The sequence below is a fragment of the Camelus dromedarius genome, chromosome 18 (genome assembly GCF_036321535.1).
Source record: "Camelus dromedarius isolate mCamDro1 chromosome 18, mCamDro1.pat, whole genome shotgun sequence".
NCBI classification, from domain to species: Eukaryota; Metazoa; Chordata; class Mammalia; order Artiodactyla; family Camelidae; genus Camelus; species Camelus dromedarius.
The window spans coordinates 19,288,912-19,313,660 of record NC_087453.1 but is presented as its reverse complement, the minus strand read 5'-3'; the positions used below and the strand labels follow the sequence as shown (position 1 = coordinate 19,313,660).

General features: G+C 35.4%; 1 protein-coding gene across 1 annotated transcript in view; it reads right to left on the bottom strand.

The window, feature by feature from the left end:
• LOC105084964 (ubiquinol-cytochrome c reductase complex assembly factor 1) overlaps positions 1 to 24,749 on the bottom strand; it is an 86,349-nt gene that overhangs the window by 49,613 nt on the left and 11,987 nt on the right. The window contains exons 3-6 of the mRNA XM_010975174.3: positions 16,950 to 17,045; positions 15,923 to 16,030; positions 10,186 to 10,258; positions 4,736 to 4,793 (exon numbers count right to left, since the gene is read on the bottom strand). Of these exons, the coding sequence (XP_010973476.1) occupies positions 4,736 to 4,793; positions 10,186 to 10,258; positions 15,923 to 16,030; positions 16,950 to 17,045 (335 nt within the window). The remainder of the gene's footprint in view (positions 1 to 4,735; positions 4,794 to 10,185; positions 10,259 to 15,922; positions 16,031 to 16,949; positions 17,046 to 24,749) is intronic.

Here is a 24,749-nt window from a genome sequence, read left to right as displayed (position 1 = left end):
AATCTCTGACTTGCTAACTTCTGTTAATCTTCAGGTGTCAGTTTAAATGTCATCTCTTCAGTGAAGCCCTCCCAGAGTGACCCACCCCCTTCAACTAAATTATGTATCCCTCTACTTCCACGGAGCCCTATCACCTCCTCTCATAGCACCATCCAGTGGCATTTTACTAACGATTTGTTTAAAGTCTCTCTCCCACACTCTAAGCCCCATGAGGGCAGGGAACAAATCTGCATACAGTAAGTTCAATTTAAAAATTAGTATTATAATTTATGGATTTATGTTTAAGAATAAGCAGGTTCTTAACTAAGCAATATATAGTACTGACTAATATTAAATACTATTAGTATTCATAAATAATTATTCAATTAGTTACTTCAGTAATTTTAATTACCAATGAGGAAAGCAGTTAATACTTTAAGCTAACCAGACTGATGCTGGAATTTCCTCTCTACCATGTACTATCCAGTTCTTTAGGCAAGCTCTCTGGCTTCTCTAAGCCTCTGATCTCTCATATGTAAACAGGAATAAAGTAGTTATAAGAATGTGTGAGATAATATATGTAAATAAATTTTAAAATAATATTTTAAAGGACCTAGTAGTTATGATACTTACATCTGACTTCAAAATAATTTTTAAAAATACAAACTGCATCTTCCTCCCACTCCACCTCCATCATAGACATATTCTAATTTTATTTGTCCCATCCCACTTTCTAAAATTAATTTTTGCATCAATAACATACTAGTGTTCCATGACAAATTTTAAAATGGGGGCCTCTACAAGTCAATTAGTGCTTAGAACACCAACATAAATTCCACCTACATACATCTCACCACCCAGGGAAACATACACAGGAGCAGAGCTTTGCCACTCCCACCTGACCAACAGGCAGTGGCCAGGACCCTTCCAATTGCATGGGAGCGAAGTCAGATCTGAGGCCACAGATTATTTAATTAATATTTATCAATGCAAACTAAGAGTAAGACATGGGACTGAGGGGAAGAAATATCTCATATCTTTCCAAAATTTTCGTATCGTTCTAAAAATAATTCTTCCTCTCAATAAACTCACCGTCCACAAGGAAGACTGATACATATTTGATAGAATATAAAAATGTTATGTGATGAGTACCGTAACAGATGTATCTAAAATACTAAGGGAACACAGAAGAGAAACTAACTTTGCCTTTAGAGAGAAGGCTTCAAAGAAGAGGTAATATCTGAGTTGGATACTGAATGAAAAACAAGAGTCTGTCAAGTGGAGAGGAGGAAGAAGGGAAGAAGAAAGCTTTGTGCAGAAGACTTGATATTTCTATTATATAGTTTTATTTTTTCTTGCAGGGAAGGGGGTGGTGGTGGTAGTGGTAACCAGAATAGCAACAGATGAGAGAAGTAAAGGTGGCATATTTGGTGGGATATGAATGCCATGCTAGGAAACATACTTTATCCTGAGAACAATGGAGAATATTAAGGAGAGTAAGTGTGTGTGTGTGTGTGTGTGTGTACACTAATCCCATTTGTATCAAGAAGATCAATGGCACAGGAAGAAGGAATTTGGAGGCCAAAGACCAGTTTACAGGTACTGTAGCTTACAACCAAGTGAAATCAACTTAGTGGGTGACATCTTGAATTTCTGTTTAAAATGAATTCAAATGAAACACAAAATATCACAGATTATCTGACATTATAAGTTTTACAAAACTTTTGTACCAGATACATGTGTATGTTCTGGACTGCAAAATAAAATGCATTTGTTACTGTGGCTCATGGTCAAAGAGTTTGAGTTGGGTGACTGGTGCCTGACCAGATGAAAGGGGTGAGGGAAAGTCAAACAGGCCTCCCAGGTTTCTGGTGTGGGCACCTGAATGGACCACAATGTCACTGCCCAAGATAGGGAACTGAGGAGAAGGTCTACTTTTATCAGGTCCATGTGGGGATGCTGGAAAGCCCAGACAGCAACCTCTCTCAGCATCTTTTCAACAGTCAATACTAATCTTGTTCAGCAAAGACAAAGGACAGTCACTGCAGCTGGAAGCTCATCTGAATACACAACTGATAGGGGCCTTCTAGGAACTGGAGGGGTCCCAGTCCTACATCCCAATACACAAAAAAACTTAGGAACTAGAGAAAGCAGACAGGATAAGGGAAACATCAACTAACGATATGAGAAATCCTGTCCCTATTCTAAGAGCCGACAGGGAGCCATCACCCTTGGGAACCCAAACAAGATTTCTGAAAAGTCCACGGCCAGGGTGTTCTAGTTTTGGTCTTTTGGGGGTTGAGGGGGTGGAATTCTTCCTATTTTTATGACTGCTATCTAAACTTCCCCATCTCTCCCTCACACTACCACCCACAGGAGGTATTTCAACCCTACACATCTCTAGCAAGTCCACTGAGCCCAGTAATACTGGATTTGGCTATCCCTCAGTTAGCCTCCTAGAGCTTCAGGCTAAGAGAACAGGGCTAGAAGAACACAGCTTTTCCACAGGCTTGGGGTGGATACATTACTCCCTCTTAGACCTCTATCCCCTAGAAGAGAGCTTCCTCAACTCTTCTTGGAGGATCACAGCCCAGCTGGACCCTAAATTAACTTTCTGGTGACCTTTTGCACTACATTCTTCCACAGACTCACCCTACACACTTCGGACAACTGACTGACCTCAAATACTCTGTGCTCTTGTACATGTTCTATGTTTTGCTCCTAATTATTTCCTCAACCTAAAATGTCCTCCTTTTCTCTGACAGAAATTCCACTCACCCTTCTTGGTGCATCTCAAATGTCACCTCTACCACAGAGCAACTCTTTATCCAATACCGCTCCCTTCCACCAAATCTGGATTTAGCCACGCCTTGTCCTTCCACAGTATCTGCTTGTGCCTCACTTCTTTCAAGAAGCACAGTGCTTCTTTCGTTGTCACCCATTACAGGCAATTGTCCTTTGCCTGTTTTCCACTAGACTGTTTCTTGAAGGTGCACACCATGTCATGTCCTTATTTCCAATGCCTCTGTCCTTAACACACAGTCCTCAATAAAAGTTTGCTGATTCAAACTGAAAAGCTATTGATTCATCCCATCAAAGCCCGCAGATCATGAGAACTAAGGAGGAAGGACGGAGGGGAGATCGAGCATAGATTTAAAGCAGACAGCCTCCTTCCCCCTCCTTAACTGATGGTGGTACCCCCCTGCTCCGCTGAGAAATTAAACCAACCTCAGCAAGGAAGAATCAGCAGGCACATTTGGAAATGGTGGCTAACTTGAAAGGACTACAAGTAGTTTCAAGGTTCTCTCGGCTACTATTAGTCAGGTATTGACCTTGGGATGTGGTCACAGGGATTATATTTTTTATTTTGTCATCCACTCCCTCTAACACTCTGATACCTCTAGCTACTGGGCAATAAAGAGTCTTTCATACAGGCTCTGAATATTATCTTTGAGCTCCTCTGGGAACAGCCTAGCCTCCTCTTAACCCTCCCACCTTTCCAGTGAGTAATTCCACAGTGCCACCTCTGCAGTCCTCTCCTTGAAAAAGTAGTTTTCCTCTCAGTACATCCAGCTGCCCTCCCTGAACCTTTTCCTAACCTTCACGATTCAGACAGAAGGTAGTTTGCCTTCTCAGCTGCCTGAGTAAGAGACACGGTACATTTCAAAGAACAGGTAGAACCAGTACAAGTTTTATCGCGGCTTCCTCTGTGATTCCACAGGCACTACTTAGATTTATTATAGAACTCAGCCATTCTGATTTATAACTGACTGTTATACATGTCTTATCTCCCTCACTAGACTGTGAGCTTCTTGACATAGCTTATTGACTGCTCAGGACACAGTGTACACTCAATAAGCTACCAGCTTAGAAAAAAATAACATAAAATAAACTGCCGTCTTAGGCCCCTTAGCCAATCTCACTGACTATGTGAGTTCAGAAGAAATATTTCAGAGGTGATCAAAACCAAAAAGTCTTTATATAGTAGTCAGTCCTGTGATGCAAAGCTCAGCTGAAGGCAGTCTCAAACAAGGGTCCTTTTGACAGGGCAACCATTCCCCACGTTCCTCAGATACTCACTATGGTCAAAGTAGTAAACTTAGTTCTCCAGAATTTACTTTCCCAAGATCTGGCAGTTCAATAAATACATTCCCCAGCCCCCACTTCAACGACTCTCCTATATCCTTCTGACCTTTAATACTGTGTAACATTAGATGAAAAATTGATTTTTTTTGGCTACTTAATTTGCAGCTGAAGAAAAAATATACTGTTTAAGGTGTTAAATATTTTTACATGCAACAAACCTGGCATGAATCTAACCGGTATGCACATTTTAGAGGTACAGGCGTAAATGTCAGTGCTATAATTTGTTATAGGTTTCTGATGACCAGCAATGAAAATGACCACGGATGCTCACAATTCAAACCACTTTTACGTAAATGTGAACTTTCCTAAAACAGCCAAGGGAGAGAACTTTCCATCCAAGCTCATAGGGTCTCTTAGAGATACTGATAGCATTGTTCACTGGGTTAGGTGTTCTTTGAGAAAATCCCACTTAAGTTTCTTTTGGGGACTATGCTTTGACCTTTAATAAAAATGTGCTACAAGACACCAGTTATTAAAAATGAAAGGAACAGTTTTTAATGCCTGAACTGACGTTTCATATAATCAGCCCCGTGGAAGGCTATACCTTAACAAGTCAGTAGTGTTTAAGAAAAAAATACATTTGATGACTTCACTTAAATTGTTCACTTACCAGACATGAAGCAGAGTTATAAGAAACCATGAATTGAATGTATCAGGCATCTGACACCCTAGAAAATAACAATAAAGCACAAACATATGAAGGTTTATAAAAAGAATATGGACTATATTTGAAATATTGATAGGAATTTGTTTAATTAAAACATGTGGCAGTCACAGTACTCTCTGATTATGCTAACAAAGAGGGCCAGTGGAACTACAAGGCAAGCCCATGGGTTGAAAAGAGCATTGAATGCAGTCAGGCAATTAGCCTTCTAGTTCCAGCCCTGTTACCACCTTGCTGTGTGGCATTGGGCAAATCACTTCTCTTCTCTGAGCCTGTTTTCTCACTTTGTATAATGTGGTCTGGATGATCTTCATGATTCCTTCTAACTTTCATGTGATTCAATGTTACTTTCGTTCTTGGTCTCAAATTCTTCTGGAAAGCTAGACAGACACCACCTTGCCTATCCCACTTAAGTACAGGCTGTTTTCACTTGAGCCCTGCTGAGAAGTCTAAGTGCTTCTAGTCTCCTTCTCCCATTTTCTTTCTTTAAGGTGACCCAATGTGCTATGAACATGGGTATGCTGAACAATTCAACCCAAATAAATGACCAGGAGAAGGAAGTAGGGATCTAGGGAGCTGTAGTTGAATAAGAAAGCAGATCATATCTAACAAAAGGCCATTCATCACCCCAGGAATGACAAAACCAGGTAGAGCTCATCCTTGGTTTAAGATACCAAAAATCCCGTCAGTGCTTAGACATCCAAGCCTCTCAATTCTCAAATCTCTAAGAAATGCTTCTGGCTGGATAAGGGGTCCCCCAATGGATATGCCCTCCTTATTACATGGCAGGGAGAAAAGCTGGAGCAAGAGGATAAAGAAAAAATCAGTGGGAGACTTGGGCCCTAAGAGTAGAATCTGTCCTTTGCAGCAAGGACTCAAAGTAGTATCTTCTGCCTTTCAGCAGATAATGAAGTACACAGTGTACTAAATGATAACAAATAGGGCCCACTAGGAGAGAAAACACAGAGCAGGGTCCTGTGAGGTACACTAATACCACCAATAATAATGAAGAGCTATAATTCACTGTGGGCTTACTTTGTGCCAGACATTATTATAGGTGCCTTACGTGATTAGCTCAATGAATCCTCCCAAAATTCCTATGAGGTGAGTATTGGTATTATCCCCATTTGATAGGTAAGAAAACTGACCCTTAGAGAGCTCATGACAATTGCCCAAGGTCACACACCTCTGAAATGAGACATCTGGGATCAAATTCAGATCTGCTTGATTCCATACACTGTAATCTTAATCACTAACTGCCTTTCTATACTAGTATCAGAAACTAACACTCACTAAGGGCCCATACTTCCTGCCAGGTCCACCAGTGGTCATGTCAATACATTATTGCACTTAATCCTCACTTTAACTCTGAAGGAAGGCATTATAATCCTCATTTTAGAGTTGAGGAAACAGGCTCAAAAAGCCTAAGTAACTTGCGGGCAGCCACAATATTAACAAGCTAGTGGCTGGGCTGGGGTTTAAGTCCAGGTCTGTCACAAAGTGACACCAAAATACCCTGGTGAGATTACTGGGAGGTGCCCAGCAGCTGTCAAGTGGACTTCCTCTTGGAGCCCAGCAGGAGGGAGGTGAAGGCTGGCCTGGCCAGTCATTTAGCTATTAAGACACATGCCATCTGAGAGTGGGCCAACCACCCTCCACCTAGAACAAGAATAGCCATGAGAAACTCTCAAGCCCAGATCTGAAGTTGGGTCTTTTTTGGATGCTAGAACAAAACATTAAAAAGAAAAGTTTTCTTGGAAGTCTGTCTTTCAATCTGGAAAATGAAATTTGGCTGCTTCTAAAGGACAATCTGTTCAATTGCTACCTCTACATCAAAGCTTCTCAGCAGCCTCCAGGAGCCTTTCCAGTTTTCTCAGAGAGGGAATCAGTTCTCGGGCTGGAAAGCACAGACAGACAGACAGGCCAGCAATTGGATTTGGGTCACAATTTTCCCTTCTAAGGGTCAGCTCAGGGCTGAGGATGGGAAAAGAGCTGGCATTTGACTGACTCCCTGTAGCCATTGGGGTCAGAACAGAAACCCACAGGGTAAAGCCCTAAAAAACAAGACCACTGAATGTTTGACTGTGAGCGACTCAACAACACAGCAGATTCTTGAGCTTAATGAAATGTGTTTAAACACCTCAAAGTTAAAACCTGCTATAGGATCTTGCTACAATCACACCCTTGCTCCAATACACACTCAATGTATTATTTTCTGAGGCTAGGTACTTTCTTCCTCAATACCAAGTTGGATAAAATTAAATAACTCATTACTGTTATGGGGTGGCAGTATTAACATAGTTGTTTGTTTAATGCAGACTCTGGAGTCAGACATCCTGATTTAAAACCTTAACTCTACCTCTTATTTGCTACGTGACTCTGGGTACGTGACTTTACCTCTCAGTGCCTCAAGTTTTCTTCTCTGTAAAAATGGGAGAACAAGAGAAACTTACAGGGTTTTTGTGAGGATTAAAAGAGATAAGGCCTATAAAATGTTTTGCAAAATGGTTAGTATTTAATAGGTACTCTATAAATATTCACTACTGTTATTTTTCAGTGAATTATTTAGGCACTAGGGTTTAAATTATCTTTGAAAAAAACTCACTATTTAAGACTTGTTAATAATATGATGAACCTCAATCTTACTAACTCAAAATTTATTCATTAAGAAGCCTACTCTCCATGATACAAACTCTTAAGGGCTAAAAGCAAAGCAATTTGCAGTTAACAGTGTGGAATTAAATACAAGCTTTATTGATTGGTTGGCCACCTCTGTCCCAAAGTGCTCTTTATAAGAGAACTGATCTCCAAAAGACCAGTTAGCAAACACTGTGTGCTCTCAGAGGGTGCACGTATTTATGCCACAATGACATCATTAGAACATCTTGGAAACACAGTGGGCTGGAAAGATGTCTTACCGGTCAGAATCCCCAATATCTAGGTCTCTGGATCAAGACCTCTGAACACAAGGCTCTGAGATGACAAAGAATCTGTAACTTTCACATTTTATGGGTCCTGTCCAAGAGGCTGATAGGCATATTGTTTACTGAGTAAATAACTCAATCTTCATGAAATACCACTGGCCTCACTTTTGCTGGAAAAGTGAGCATGACACTGACCATCTACCTGAGGTCCAATATCCTTTTAAGAAGTTACTGAATTCTCAGGACTCTAAGAGTCAAGCTCTAAAACACCAAAAATTCAAGAGAGCAATAGCCACTTTAAAGGCATAATCTTGGGAAGTACTATATATACATTCTTTTTTTTTTAACCCCAAACCTATCTGGCCTACTCTTTAGAATCTAAGATGCAAGAAAGTCTCATTATTTTATAGATATCCTTTAACTGCCTCTAAATGGTACTTTTCACATTTGATCCCTTTTTTATTCACTAGCCATAGTTTGGAACCACTTTGGTTTGATTTTAAAGTTTAATCTAACCACAGCTGACAAAGATGGACCACAGTGGAGCCCAATACAGATGAACATGTTATGGGTCTAAAAGGCAATTCTTAAAGTAAGTCTTAGAAAACCTGAAGTAAGTACTGAAAAAAGTACTGTCTCTCTAGATAACTTCTTCAAAAAGCAAAGCGAGAACAAAGCTCATTGAGATGTACACACTCTAATACATATAAACATCAGTTTGTAACTAACAGAACATTTTATAGACGTAGTTCTCATTTTAAAATTATAAAATACAAGAAATTATAAAATACAAAAACACTGAGATGTATTACAATTTCTATTTTGCAGTTATATTCATTCACAGGCAATATGTTATAGTAAAAATATTCTCGATTTTAAGCCAGATAACTTAGGATCTAGGCTTGACTAAGCAACTTTGGGGGAGTCACTTAGCCTCTTTAAGTTTCAACTGTTTCTGAAAACAAAACAAAAATGAAAATAAAAATACAAGCCCTTTCTATCTCACAACGTTTTGTTAACTCCTAAGTGAGACAAGTGTAAAAGCATGCCATGTAAATGCAAACTAATATGTGATGGTAATAATTTAATGAATTTTTATTTTTACAAGTAGTTTACATTATAAATGAATGAAATGATATATATAAATAAATTGGATTGATATAAATAAATATAAATAAATTGAAATGATATATTAACTTAAATATGTAATAATAGTTTCATTCTTCAATACTATAATATTAACTCAAGAATCTTCAATAATGAGGATTGGCTAAACAAAGATAGCTAGTAAACTTCCTTTCAAAATAAACATAATAAATTTGAGTTATTTATTGAATCAAATATTAAATAGATGTCTGAAGATGAAGTTTTAAAAAGATTTGATGAAAAATATTTGAGCACATGGACATAAGAAACCACTTAAGAAAAAATCCAGCTTCTAATATTCATAGTTTCTTCATCAGGTAGAGAAAGAACATTTTCTCCCCTCAGACTAATTTCTCCTAAAATAAGAAATTGTTACAGATTAAAAAGAAGCAGGAAAGTTTTCTTTCCTCATTATGAATAAATAAAGAAATGGAAGGTGGATACTAAATTAGGATTATAACTCAGCATAGTATTTTAAATTTCTAATATAGTATCAATCTGCTGAAATAATAAAATCAACAAAACATCTAGCATTTGGTTTTAAAAACCAGACTATTAAATAATCAGAACTGCACTGTTTCTTCATTGTTAACATAAATATATGTAATTATTTGCTGTCCATGAAAAATATCAAGTATGTACAGTTAAGTGTTTGTTGCTTTGAGGATAATGACTATTACTACAGATATGCACAGCACACAAAATCTGTGGAACTGGAAACAGCTTAAACTTTCCCAATGACTTTATAAGACTTTATAACTGACTTTGTTTATAATTACAAGTATACAGCATCAAAATGAATATTGTATTGATATAATCAACTGCTAGTCATAATCTAAACCAGTAAAACACTTCTGGAAAGCAATTTATCAAGATGTAAATTGAAAAATCGTATATGCCTTTTGACCCAACAGTGTTTAACAGAAAGAAGAAAAATCATAAGGCATATTCCAGGATTAACTAAAACAATTATAAACTGGAAATAAAACAGGAATGATTGACAAAAAGTTCATGTCAAAATGTTAAGTAAAAAATCTAGAATGTAAAACAAGATGTGTTTACTATTAGTAAAAAGACACATGCGTGGACAAATTTTTAGTTTTTTTTTCCCAAACTTTTTAAAATGTCTTAATAGGGTTCTTTTGGCCTTTGTTTATTCTATTAAAAGAGAAAAATAAGCACCTTTATTACACACTTTGTTTAGGAAAAACTGTTGCACTAGTAACTAAAAAAAAAAAAAAAAAAAAACTATCCTACCAAGGCACAATCATTAAAATGAAAAGTAGATTCATTTTCTTTTTAGAACTATCAAAAACAGTAACTTACTTAGAAAGAATTCCTCGAAGTCAGTTTTCTCCACACAGCTAGTGTACATGCGCAGAGCCGCAATCTTAATCTTCTAGACAAAGAGAATAAAACCAAACTCAAGACATGACCAAGTGGATGTCCTTGTGCCATTAGATGTAGGTCACAGAGTCTTGTATTTTTTTCAACTAGAAGGATGAGTTCAAACTCATCTGTAGGCAAATTTAATAGCTAAGCCAACATAGACGTTTTCTCTTCTTAAAGCCAGCCATTCACAGACTTCATACAATTTTCACATTTTATGATTTTAGCATCAAAACGTCAAAAAGGTTTTTCCAATATTTAGATAACACCCCACCTTTAATTCAAACCCATTTTACCACATTTGAGCCTCTAAACCACAGTTCAGAATCATCCACATTAATTCTTTACAATGTGAAACCTTTTCTTTTAAAAAATTACCCATTCTCCTGACCAAAAACAAACAAACAAAACCCTCAATCTTTCAATATTTCCTCAGAAGCACCATTATCTATTCTGTAAGTCTTTTTTTCCCAGAAGGGAGACGTCATTTTTTTTTTTGCTGATGAACAGAATACTATATTTATAAATAAGGGTTTCTAAGGAGTGTAAAATATAGTAAAAGGATCAACACTTTACTGTTCCCCAAAACACTAAGAATTCTCTTAGAATCTTGATCTGAAGGGTGGTTTTAATTTATCCAATGAGCTGTATACTTCAGGTTTGTATATTTCACTGTATGGACATTATGCCTTTATAAAATCTAAAAATGAAAAATAAATTCTTGTAAGAGTTGAATGGTAGGTATAGAGACTAACTCAGTGCTAAAGAACAGGAATTTCTAAGGATTTTCAAAATATTTCCTTAAGGATACAATTAAATTAGTCTATCAACAAAAGGCTTGTGAAGCTTCCTTTTCCTTAAAATGATAGAGAAAATTACTCAAATATGCAAACTAAATATATATACACACACACACACACACACACACACAAAGAGAATGACACAGCAACTGAAGGGAAACCAACCTAGAATTTTAGCAGAGCTGTTATTTAAGTTCAAAGTCACCAAGGATCTACTATAGCCAATACTACATACGTTCGTATTTCAGTTTCTGATGGGCGGAAGTAACTGTAATAAATTCAAGAATTATGTCTTTTATTGCAATTGAGATTTTTTTCATTTGCTAATTTGAGACCTGTTATGTTTTCAGGGATTTTAGTCTAAAGCTCATATGGGAGAAAACAATACAGAACTGAATTCCAGAATATGGAAATCAGACATACTTATATGTGCAGTAAATCAATATTAGAAGCTCACATCTAAACAAAACCCATGATGAGACACTAAAAAAGAAGAGCAAATTAAACCTAAAAGCAAGCAGAAAGAATGCTATATAAAGATAACAGTGGAAATCAATAAAACTGAAAATATAAAAATAATACAGAAAATCAAAGAAGCCAAAATTGGTTCTTTGAAAATACCAATAAAATTGACAAACTTTAGTAGGACTGATTAAAGAAAAAAACAGAAAAGATACAAATTACCAGTATCAGGAATCAGAGAGGGGAGGCAACATCACTACATAAAGATATTAATGGGATAATAAGGGAAAATTATGAACAACTTTAGGCCAATAAATTTGATTACTTAGATGAAATGGACAAATTAACTAAGAAATACAAACTACCAAAACTCACTAAAATAAATATATAACATGAATAGCCCTACATCTATTTCTAAAATTGGATTTGTGGTTAAAGATCTTCTCCCAAAGAAAACTCCAGGCTTGATGACATTACTAGAGAATTCTATCAATCATCTGAAGAAATGATACCAAATCTACATAAACTCTTCCAGAGAAAAAGAGGAAAGAGCACATCCCAGCTCATTCTATGAGCTAACATTACCCTGATAGCAAAACCAAAGTCATCAGAAAAAAACAAACCTATAGAACCATAGCCTTCATGAACATAGATGCAAAACTCCTTAACAAAATACTAACGAGTTAAATCCATCAATATTTTAAAAGGACAACATATCATGATAAACTGGGATTTATCCCAGGAATGCAAAGTTGATTCAACATTCACAAACCAGTGTAATTCACTATATCAGCAGTCTAAAAAAGAAGCATGTTTAACTTTTTTAGCACCTGCAGTTCTTGGAAGTATTTGACATAGAACACATTTTGGGAAGTACTGGTCTGTATCATCACCAAACTAATGATATCCTAATGATATCCTAATGATATCATTATCCCAGTGTTTTGGCCCTGACAGGACTATTCTTATCCTTGAAACAGAGAGTTTATAACATCTGGAAGCTCTTCAATTCAGTCAACAAATAATTTATTGAGTACCCAACTCAGCACCTAACACTGATTTCGACACTAGGAATACAGTAGTAAACAAAGCAGTTAAAAACTCCTTTCATGGAGCTTAAGGCCTAGTTCAACAAGAGACAAACATAATTTTAAGTAAAATTTCTAAAGGCCATGTCTTGATTTTTTTTTTAACTTTGCAATTTCTTTCAGATTCTTATATATAATATAGTCTTCTAGGTTCATAATTAACCACTCTGCCTAAGGAAAGGGAGACTTGTCTCCAAGGGCCAAATCTTTCCTTGAGAAAGGTTTTCCCCCACCACATGTTCATGAAGCAAGCATTCATTACAAATAATGAAGACCTCATCAGATTGGCCAGTGTATTTATACAGCGTTCATACTGTGGCAATCAGGAGCATTTTATAGTTCCTCACTTTTCCTGCAGCGAAGCCAAGCCTTTATACTTGGGTGAGCCATTTTCCTGGACAAATCTCTAAAGCAAATCCCTTAAGACCATCACACAGGGACTGGAAATAACAACTTGGGGAAAGAACCTCTTCAAGATTCATGCATTAATATAAGTTAAGGAGGTAGGTGGACTAAATTTCCAGTCAGTCAATACAAATTGTTCTGGTCCTCAGATGACTTCATGTTTACTTCATTCTAACTTTGGAAGACTTCATCAGTCTACTTGACTAACACACAAGCACCTAAGACAGCTTTAAGAAATGAAAATAAGCTCTCCCACTAACTGATGCATTTTGTACCATCCTATAAGATAAAAAACGAATCTAGTAAAAGGCTTGCACTAACAGCTGTATGAGAGTTGGAAGGGGCTTTGAAGGCATTTGAACTTTCTATTCTGTACTGGAATTCCTTCTACAGCATTCTTGATTCACAGTCAACTATCTGGGCCCCTGTTCAAACAAGTCCAATGACCTTGTGAGGCTACCTATCCCACTGGAGGACAATTCTTGTTAGATTTTTGTTATATTGAACAAAAATCTGTTTCATGTAACATTCATTAAAAATCATCTGCACACTGCAATACCTCAGATTAAGTCTCTCCATTTTTTTTTTTACATCTGCCCCTCAAATACCTGAGAAGAACCATCATGTCTTCTCTTTTCCAGGCAAAGCATCCCTATTTCCTTCAACCACTCTTCATTCAACACAGTTTCTGAAGCCTTCACAAGGCTCACTGCCCACTTCTGAATGTACTCCAGTTTGTCAGTGTCCTTCAAAACAGGAATAACTTTTTGGCTTAATGCTAATCTGGAAATTGCCTATTCAGTAACATGCAGCTGAATCTGTTAAATGTTATCCTTGTGCCTGATGTTGCGCCAAAAAGATAACGAAAAAGAATGGCTATTTCAGGATAGTCAAATAGGCAAGGAAAAGCTACATTTAAATTCCTAAATATGAATAAAGAAGGAAAATGGAACTACAGGTGAAAACACTACATAAAAAGATGGAGGAAAGATGGCTGATACTGCTGATGTGGACAGACAAGCAGGCATTTTACTCCCTAATGAAAGACATGTGAAAACACAAAACTCAGATTTTTGCCAGTACAATTTAATACAAGTGTCTGCCATAGATTTCTGAGTCAACATTTGCTGAAAAGGGCTTGCAATTTTTCAAAATGGAAAGTTATACCTACATCTTCCCTCCCAAATTATACTGGAATGTCATACTTTGATGTTTTGATGTCACAAACTTAAAAATGAAGGTTATAGAAAGTAGACACTGCCACATCACAAAAGATTATTTTTAATGCAAATATTAAGGACTTAGTTGAGGTCACAATGGAACCAAGAAAAAATCAGGGAATAACTTAAACTAAAATAGTGAAGAAATTTTCCTAATGATTTAGTAATCCTCCAAGTGGTAGCCAACTTTCCCTCTGGAATCATAAAAAAACAGACGAGACAAAGCATATGGAAGCAACCAAATGGAACTCAACCATCAAAAAATGAATAAAACAGTAAATTTTTTCTCTTTTCTTTCTTTCTTTCTGCTCTCATTTCCCTTTTCTTTTAATTAATTTCTAGCTTTCAAACAAAACACATATTTTAAGTTTTTAAATCTAAATGCCATAATCACAAACCTTTTTTTTAATAGGGGAGAAGATTCTGGTTAATAATATTACCAAATATACCAAAGATCACCATTTCTCAAAGAATCATGATGTAAAAAAGATAACTTTAATGAACATAACTAATACCTTATTAATAATTAAGAAGGCACTTCAAAACCTTAGGGTCTCAAGAACATCATTATAACCTAGTATGTGTGTTACTCATTTTCCCATTTTTTTAATTGAAGTATAGTTGATTCACTTCTATACTTTTAAAAATCCCTTACAAACAAAATGCTTGTGGAATCACTGTTCAGTTTATGTAAAAGGTAGATTATAGAGAGAAGCCTAAATTTGCTACAGTGAGAACCGTTAGGAAGAGAGCCGGACATTATAAGAAGAAACTAAAAGTAAAGTCCATAATAAAAATTGAAATTCTAATTTGAATTCAACTTGTTAAAATGGTGTAACTGGAATTATTTAGTCATTTCAGGCAAAACTATGATGTTCTGTAGAAAAGTCTTCCCTACTATGTATTGGTTTGCTTTGATTACTATAAAACTTGTGACTATTAAGCTTATCCAACATTCTTACAATCTTGAAAAGTATTAAAAAGTACTTTTGCCATAACTGTAGAGAGAAATGGTAGTACTAGGAGAAAACTGGGCTGGAGAAAAACTCAATGACTAATGTTTTATTACTTTACTTGGTTAGAAACATTGTTATAAAAGTCCAGGGGCAGTAGCACCTGATGCAGAGAGGACATTCATTCATTTATATATATATTATAACAGATAATGTGCTACGTAAGCCAAGACTTGACTAGGAATGACACAGTTAGCAAATACCCCCCTATAATATGAATTACAATAAATCACAGAATTGATTAGTTAACTTTAAAATGCTTATTAGTAAAATGTTAAAGAAAGTCACAACAATAACCTAGGGAAAATCACTTACAAATCAGAGAGAGTAATGTTTCCTTAAGGACACCACCCATCAGAACACTGGGTCCATCTAATTCCTTAGAACTCACCTATATGGCATATCATGCATGTAGCAAAGGCCTTGAAAGACCAGTCTTAACTGGACTGCCTGCTACTGAGATACTTAAGGAATCAGGTTAAGGGAATAGAGAGAATATTTCAGTCCCACATATTGTACACATCTGATTTGGAATGGGGGGACAGGGGACAACAATATATTTTGAAGGTCTCAAAATAATGCATGTATTTCACAAAAGCAAAGAAGAAGCTTTAAAAAAGTCTTCTGTGAGGAGCAGAAAACACAAAGCTCAAAAATAAAAATGAGAAAAACTTAAAAGACTTTACCCATTTACTGTATTTCAAAGGTCCTGTGAATCCCATGGCTTCTATTATCTTTGTGAGGGCACCAACCTTCTCCTCAACAGGCTGTGGGGAATCCTTGATATTGGAAAGCTATTTAATCAAAAAGAAGAAAATCAAGATTAGTTGCAAAAATTTTTTTCTAGAAGAATGCTTTTATTTCTCTTTAGGTCTAAGGGCATTTTTAATTGCTTAGATTTTTTTTCACCCAGAATTTTTAATTTTCATTTTTCTGGGCACCTTATCACTCAGTACAAATATATCTGTAACTCTAATAAATGTCCTCCAAATTTCAGAGCAGACATACCCACCTCACTGACTATATGTCTATGAACCCATGTCTAAGAAATGATAGATTCGGAGCATCAGAATAAAAGCCCTATGAAAAAGAGTACTTTAAAAAGGAAATCTTGACCCTACCTCCCAAAGAATAATACTGAAAACAGGAATGTTCTATGTTTATTGATATTACAGGAAAAGGAAAGAAAAATGCTGTCTGAAAGCAGTCAAAAGTCATTAAAAGTCATAATCAACCAAAGCAAGCACCGAATAAATATTTTTAAACTTTTATTTTTTAGTATAACAAATTTTATTAATGATCATATAAAATACGTAAGTTTTGTAGTTTGCAAATAAACCCCAAGGAAAACCTATTCTAACACTAAGCCTCTTCAATTGAAGGCAGACTATGTAAGAAATAAGAAATTCTCTAGAAGATAATATCACTTTATTTTTAACATCCATCTCTTTTCTCTCTAAAGTATTTTCCAAGCAAGAGAGTACAATGGAAGAAATACAGGACATGGCAACAGGAGCCTCAGATTTCAATATTCAGTTGGTCTGTCTCTTCCCATCCTTGTGACCTTGGGTAAGTCACTTTACTTTCCTGAGCCTCACCTTCTGCATTCAATAAAATTTCTTTCCTCATCCAATTAACAATTTTGCTGAGTTTCAAATAAAAATACATGTGTGAAAGCACTCTCTAGACATAGAAGGAACTAATAAGTCTCACCTTATTTGTAGTGTGGTACCTCCTATTCAGCTGAATGTCTACTCCAGGAATCTCTTCTGATCCACCACATGCTAGGGGCTGGCTCGTCTGGGACCACTAGGAGATTAATAAAAACAGATGTAAGCAACACTGAACATTCACTTAGAGGGTTAACATGAGCAGAGCTGCTTCAAAGCAAAGACTATAGAATCTTTCCAACCTTGTTTAATCCCATTCCTGGTGAACTGATCACTAAGAGGATCCAAAATGGGCACCTAGAATGGTGTTTGGTACATGCTCAATAAATATCTGTTGACTATCTGACTAAATAAAAGAATGCAAAGAATCTTTCACAAAATAGGTACTCAATAAATAGCAGAAGCTTCCATCATCACCACCATCATTGTCAACATCACTGTTGTTCACATCAGAATTGCCTTCCTTCTATGTTCACACTGCACTTGAAAGTACTTTAGCAATATAATAGCCAACAGTTACAATTACTGTGTGCCAGGCACTATGCTGAGTGCCTTACATATGTAATTTATGTAATCCTCACCATAATCGTATCAGGGTGATATTATTATTATCAAGATCAATGAACAGTTTTGAAAATAAATTCCTAAGGAATAAGACAATATGCAAGAGATCCTCATAGCACTATTCGCAAGAGAGAAAACTGGGGATTAAGTCCAATAAGAAAGGAGATGGTTAATTAAATTAAGGTAAGTCACTCAATGGGAAATCAGATAATCAGATTTTTTTAAATAGGCTTTATTTTTAAAAGCAGTTTTAGGTTCACACCAAAAAAGAGTAGAAAGTACAGACAGCTCCCATATCCCCCCTCCCATACACTCACAACATCCTCCGCTATCAACACACCCCAACAGAGTGGTACGTTTGTTACAATGGATGAATCTACACTGACACATCATCATCACGCAAACTATGGATGTAAACAGCATCCATAGTTTACATTAGAGATCATTATTTTTAGCAACATGAAAACAAACTTGTATATAAAATTATAGGTAAAAACATGAATGCATTTGGGCAAGTCTAAAAAGGAATACACAGAAATGAAAGAATTATTTTTTTATATTAGTAGAATTATGGAAAGGGTTAAAAATCTAGTTTCCAATCTCTCAATAATGCTATATTTCCTTTACAATATAAAGGGTGGGGAGGGAGCAGGAGGAGAGTTCAATTCTGGCTTTTTCCAAGAAGAAATGGGACGCATGAAATGAAAATAATTTTTTTCTTTGATACTAATGAAGGAAAAAATAGAATTTCTAATTGTAGAGAGTTATTATTTTCTTTGCTTTTCTTTCCAGACAAGGATATTAAAAGATTAGTCAGGACTCTTTTGGTCAGTCCCAAGGACACTTACGCATTAATTCACAGCTGTCAAGCAGGCTTTGTAACACAGAAACTAAACACAGAACACCTCCTGTTACATCACATATATCACTGCAATGGTACATTAGAACACAGAGCACTTAAACAGGTTCAGTGAACACAACCAACAGCTGTTTCAATGAGCTATGCTTTGGGGTGAGTTCCATTAAATGACATGATCTATTTCTTCCCCTATAGCTCCAGGAATAACCAATGGATTCTTTCTGTGACTGTTCAACTACCGTATTTCTGACCTACCATTATTCATGGGTTAACACTTAACACTATGTTGAACTATTGAAGTACCTAGGTATCTAGTACCAAGGACAACATCCAGTTTCCCCATACTTCACATATCTATAAACACACATTTACTTTTTTGTATTACCCATTCTTGCCCATGTTCCTCCAAAAAGATTCTCATGGCCTTTAAAAACATTAATTTTTCTTTTGTTTAAACCAAAAAGATATCAAATAACTTTCTATAAAAGAGAAAAAATATCCCCAAATACTCAAATGTTACTTTTTCAAAGAGGCCTTTTGTGATCATTTTATCTAAAATAGTTTCTTATCATCCCATTATTCTCTATCACAGCAACAGCCTGTTCATTTCATTCATAGTACTCATTAAAATTATACATTTATTTACATACTTACTTATTTTCCATCATCACCACCAATAATATCCATGAGGGTAGGAACAAGGTGTATTATCAGAATCAAGTACAGAGCATTATACACAGGAAACACTCAAGTATTTGTTGAATGAACCAACTCAACCACTTCATGGTTATTTCTTATAGCCTTCTTGATCTTATCCACACACATGCCACACATACGTATTTCATTTACGCAACCTCTATTAAATATCCACAATATGCCAGCCCTTGTGCCAGATTTTTAAATAAAACAATCCCTACCCTTAAGAAACTCTTAATTTTGTGAAGAAGAGAAAGAAAACTAACTACACAAGAAACAGAACCAGGTATCACATTTTAAAATGTTTAAAGACCATCTACCAAACACACACACACACACACACACACACACACAAAAGCGTTAATCCTTTCCCTGATATATAGCAATAAGAACTCTCATATGCTGTTGATGGGAGTGTAAAATGGTACAATCACTTTGGAAAATTATTTGGCAGTGTCTATAAAGCTGAGTGTATGCCTATTATGTAAGATTCAACAATTCCATTTCTAAGTATATATCCCAACAGAAACGTGTACACATGTTCACACACACAAAAATGTACAAGAATGTTCATAAAAGCACTAATAAAAGCCCAAACTGGAAACAATCCAAATATCCATCAATAAATAAATGGATAAATAAATTGTGGCATATTCATATAACAAAATACTATACAACAATGAAAATGAAGAAACTATTGCTATACAGAATAACACAGACGAATTTCGAAAACAACATTGAATGAAAGCAAACACAAGAGAGTACATACTATACATTTAAAAGGCAAAACTACTCTCTGGTGTTCAAAGTAAAGACTGGTTAACCAAACTGTGGTATGGTTAGGGATAGTGATTAGAAGGGGATCATGGAGCTTCCAGGGTTCTATTCTTTGATCCAGGTGCTGGTTATGTTCACGCTGGAATAATTCATTGAGCTATACACACTTAGGATTTATGCTTTGTTTGTATTTTTATTATACTCAACAAACAACAGAAATTTAGAGATAGAAAAGATCTGGTGTCAATAGAAAAGAGACCATGGATAAGCCTTAAGAAGTAGGCAGAATAGAGAAGGTGAGTGAGAAGGCAAAGGTGAAAGCATGCTGTAGTGGAAAGAGAAAAAAACTGAGTCAGAAGCTCCCGCTCTGTCTCTCATAAATTTTAGAACCAAATAAAATAATCAGCATAAAAGAGATGTGTAAACTACAATGCTTAATATAAATGTGAAGACCTGCTTCCAACAAATTCAATGGTAAAGTCTTCTGCAGGCAGCCCATCATTAAAAGAAATATAAGATCGCATCCTTATTTTTTACTTTCAAAAAGATTCTGAAAGACAAAGGAAGGAAGGAAGGAAGGAAGGAAGGAAGGAAGGAAGGAAGGAAGGAAGGAAGGAAGAAAAGGGGAAGAGGTAGGGGATGGGGAAAGGAAAAGAAAGAAACGGAAAAGGAAAAAGAAGGGAAGGACTCAAGCCAGTCTTAAATACTCTATGTGTCTGGTCCTTTTAGCAAAACTATAAGCTCCACCAGGGCACAGTCTATCTTACACTCTTTTTATTTTCTGTCCTATTGCTCAACACCATTCTGGGCATGGATGGAGTTGGCACTCAATAAAAACTAGGTGGGTTTTTTTTAATTTTTTATTTTAAATAGAAGGACAATCTGGAGAAGGTCCAGAAAATAACCACAGGAATGATCAGAGTGATGAATAAAAGGTCCTAGTGTAAAGGTTAAAATGAATTGAGGCTGTTTAGCTTGGAGAAAAAGCAACTGAAGAACTAAGGAGTAACTTAGAATAACAACACTTGAGCTGGAAGGGAATTCAGAGATCTTCTAAGTCCAACCTTCTCCTTTCACAGATGAGGAAACTAAGACCCAGGGAGAGGTTGCAACTTGCTTAAGGTAGTTTAGGACCAAAAAAAAAAAATTCTTTTTAAGTTTCAATGTATAAGGTGAGGAAAAAATTTACCTAAGTACCATGAACATAACAAATAGCAACAAAAATAGCAGTTACAACTTTTTGAGGATCTCCCATATGCCCAGGACCTATCTGTTTGCTGTTTTACTTATTTCACAGCAACCTTGCAAAGTTGATACTATTTTTTCCCCATTTTGGAAATAAGGACACTAAGGCTCAGAGAAGTAGGATAAAACATATGTTGAGAACTACCTTCTTTCCTCTATATCTAGGTGGTTCAAAAAACCTGAGTAGAATTCAAGAACATAGGCTCATGCACATTTAGCACCTAGATTTTGATTTCTAAATATTTCAAATATCATTCTTCAATAAAAGGAACCAGGGCTCCCCAGAGAAATTGTTGACTCTAGGACTAGAGCAAAGAAAATACAACATGAACCTGAAATATCTTGTGGTGTCAAGAAATAAGAAAGTGTTCAAAAAATGATGAAGACACATAGAAAGGAACTTGAAGGAGTTCCCAACAGCCAAACAGGGGGCAATTTGATCAGCAAAATAATTAACAAGAATAATGGATTATAATTCATAGAATAAATTAAATATCAATTAGCTCATACCAATACAAATAAATAAATAAATGGAGGGGCAGTGACAACTCTTCCTTATAATAGAATTCCAATCAATAAATGTAGTAGGTAATGATGGAATTAGAAAATGACCATCAAGCAAACACCACAGTAATGACTGCTGCAGTCAAGAACCATTAGCAGAATTATCACATGATATAGCAATCCATTCACTTCTGGGTATATATCCAAAAAATTCAAAGCAGGATCCTGAAGAAATATTTGCACACTTATGTTCACTGCAGCACTATTCAACAGTAGCCAAGATGTGGAAGCAACCCAAATGCTGACTGACAGAAGAATGGATAAAGAAACAGCAGTATACTGATATGATGAAATATTATACAGCCTTAAAAAAGAAAGCCTATGACATTTGAGGACATTATGTCAAGCAAAATAAGTCACAAAAGACTGAATGCTGCATGATTTCATCCATATGCACTATTAAAGTAGTCAAAATCACAGAAACAGAAAGTTATAAAGGTGGTTGCCAAGAGCAGGGCAGAGGGGGAGGAGTTAGTATTCAGTGGGTATACAATTTCAGTTTGGGAAGATGAAAAAGTTCTAGAGATCTACTGTATAATAATGTGAATATACTTTACACTACTGAAGGGCACATTTAAAAAGGTGGTAACTTTAATGTTATACTTTTTTACCATAATTTTTTAAAGAATTAATTAATATTATATATCATTTTAAAAAAAAGAGCCATCAATGGATGCTAAAAGTAATGAGCAAAAGTAATGAGCAAAAGTATAATGAGAAACAGGGTATCTGCATAATCTCTCAGTGTCTTCTCACAAGATATTTACTAATCACAAAGAGGAAAATAAGTGACTTTATAATAGAGGAATCTGACAGACACCAATTTAATAACCCTAGTGATCAAAGTTAACATCACCAGAAATAAGACATATTGGCATCATGTATCCCCTACTAGGATGCACTGAGAAGGAAATAACATCCCTTTTGCCAAATGCATAGCCTCAATCTTATTTTGAGAAAATACTAGATGAATCCAAATTGAGAGACCAAAAAAAGGACATTAATGGGAAAAAAAGGTAAAATTGGAATAAGGTGTATAGATTAGTTAGTAGTATTATATCAATGTTCACTTTCCAGTTTTAATAACTGCACTATAGTTATATGAGAATTAACATTAGAAGAAGCTAGATGAAGGGTATATGGAAATGCTACTATTTTTATAACTTTTGCATAAGCTTAAACTATGTCAAAATTTAAAAAAAAATTTAAGTAGACTCATCAGAGTATGACAGAATTTCAAGAGGTTATTTAGAAAAGACAGAGATGAAAGTCCAATGTCCTTAGCTTTTTGAAATGATAATAGGATTATAGCATTGGACATTACCTTAGAGATCATCTGATACTATCACTCATTCAACAAAGGATGATTTTATGTCATGCCCCTAACACAGTCTTCTAACCATTGCTTGAATATTTCCAGTAAGAGCAAATTTACTTTGTCAAAATACAGCCAGCACATCCCATTATACCACAATTCTAGTTAACACAAAGTTCTTCCTCATTCTGAGCCAAATCTGCCTCCTTGTCAGACATGTACCTGAGAATGTCATTCTGAGGCAGAGTTTTCCAAGCAGGAGAACTCAAAGATGGGAAGATGTGCCAGTGAGGTACAGTCAGTATGACAAAATGTCCAGTTTATTTACACTGGCTAAAATCACATCTTGTCAGCATGAGATAGACAACCCTGTTATTTACATGGATGCTTTGCTATCATGCTGTCCCAGAGCCTAATACCTGTTACATATTAGGTACTCAAGAAATGTTTATTGATTCAAAGAATGAGGCACAAATCAGAGGTTAATATAATGAGCTCCCCCATCTACCATCTCTGCACACATTATTTACAAATGATTTAAAAACTATAGGATAAATTCTATTAAAATTTTCCAATGTACACACACAAAAAAATAGAACATAGCCTAACTCTGAAAAGAAATAGCTATATGACTACCCAAAGTAGATGCTTCTTCTGCATAAGCATTCTTCATTCATTCAACATACATTTAGTGCCTCCTCTGTGTAGGCTTAGTAAGAAGCCCAGGAAATACAGGGACAAACAAGACATATCCTCAGAAGGACAAGGCTTATATACCAGTTGGAAGGAATTACTCTATATTAAGTATTTTAATGTATGACATTTGTATAAATAAATAATATATATAATTATATACTCAAAAATAATTTTTCATTGCATCAAATATGAAAAAGAAAGTTACTGGCTATAAAAGGAATTCATATAAATTGGTAATAAAAATAAATTATCAGCAGATAAATGGAGAAATGATATAAGCGTACAATTTTCACAAACGAGAATACAATTGATAAACATAGAAAAATGTTTAACCCTGATAGATAAACAAAAAAAATGCAAAGCAAAACAAGATAACACATCTACCCAATTAGTTTAAATTTTTAAAAAACACTCAGTTTAGGAGAGGTAATAATGAAAAAGTTATATACACATTGCTAATGGCAGCATAAATTAAAACAACTTTTTGAAGAAAGAAACTGCTCATACCCTTTGACCTAGGGTATACCCTCCTAGGAGTTTATCTTTAATAAATAATTAAAAATGAGAAAAACTATGTAACAAGAAAATGATAACCACGTTAAAAATCTATAATGGCAAAAAAAATAGAAATAATTTAATATAAATGAAGGCTAAATAAATAGAACATGTAGCCATTTAAAAAATTGATTATGAAATCTATCTAACAACATGAATAATGTCTACTCATAAGTGAAAAAGCACCAGAACATAAAATTCAATGGATATTTGTTAAGGTACCAAAGGAAAAAAATAGTACACATACACATACTTAAAAGAGGAAAAGGAAAAGAACCAGCAGATGTTTACAGGTTTGAAGTCATGGGTGATTTTTACTTCCTTTATTACTAAATTATTTGTACAGTTTACAAAAATCAGGAGGAAAAACTCTCAAGGAGGATCCAAAGTAAACTACTTTATAATGAATCACATGATCAATGGTAAACTAAGGCCTCAAATAATTATTCCTTGGATTTTATGCTCATAAAAAGAAAAAAAAAAGAAATATTTCTTACTCCAAATAAAAGTAACACAAAAAGAAACTGAAGAAAAGTTAACTCTATGATGAATATCTGGAAACACTCCCAATC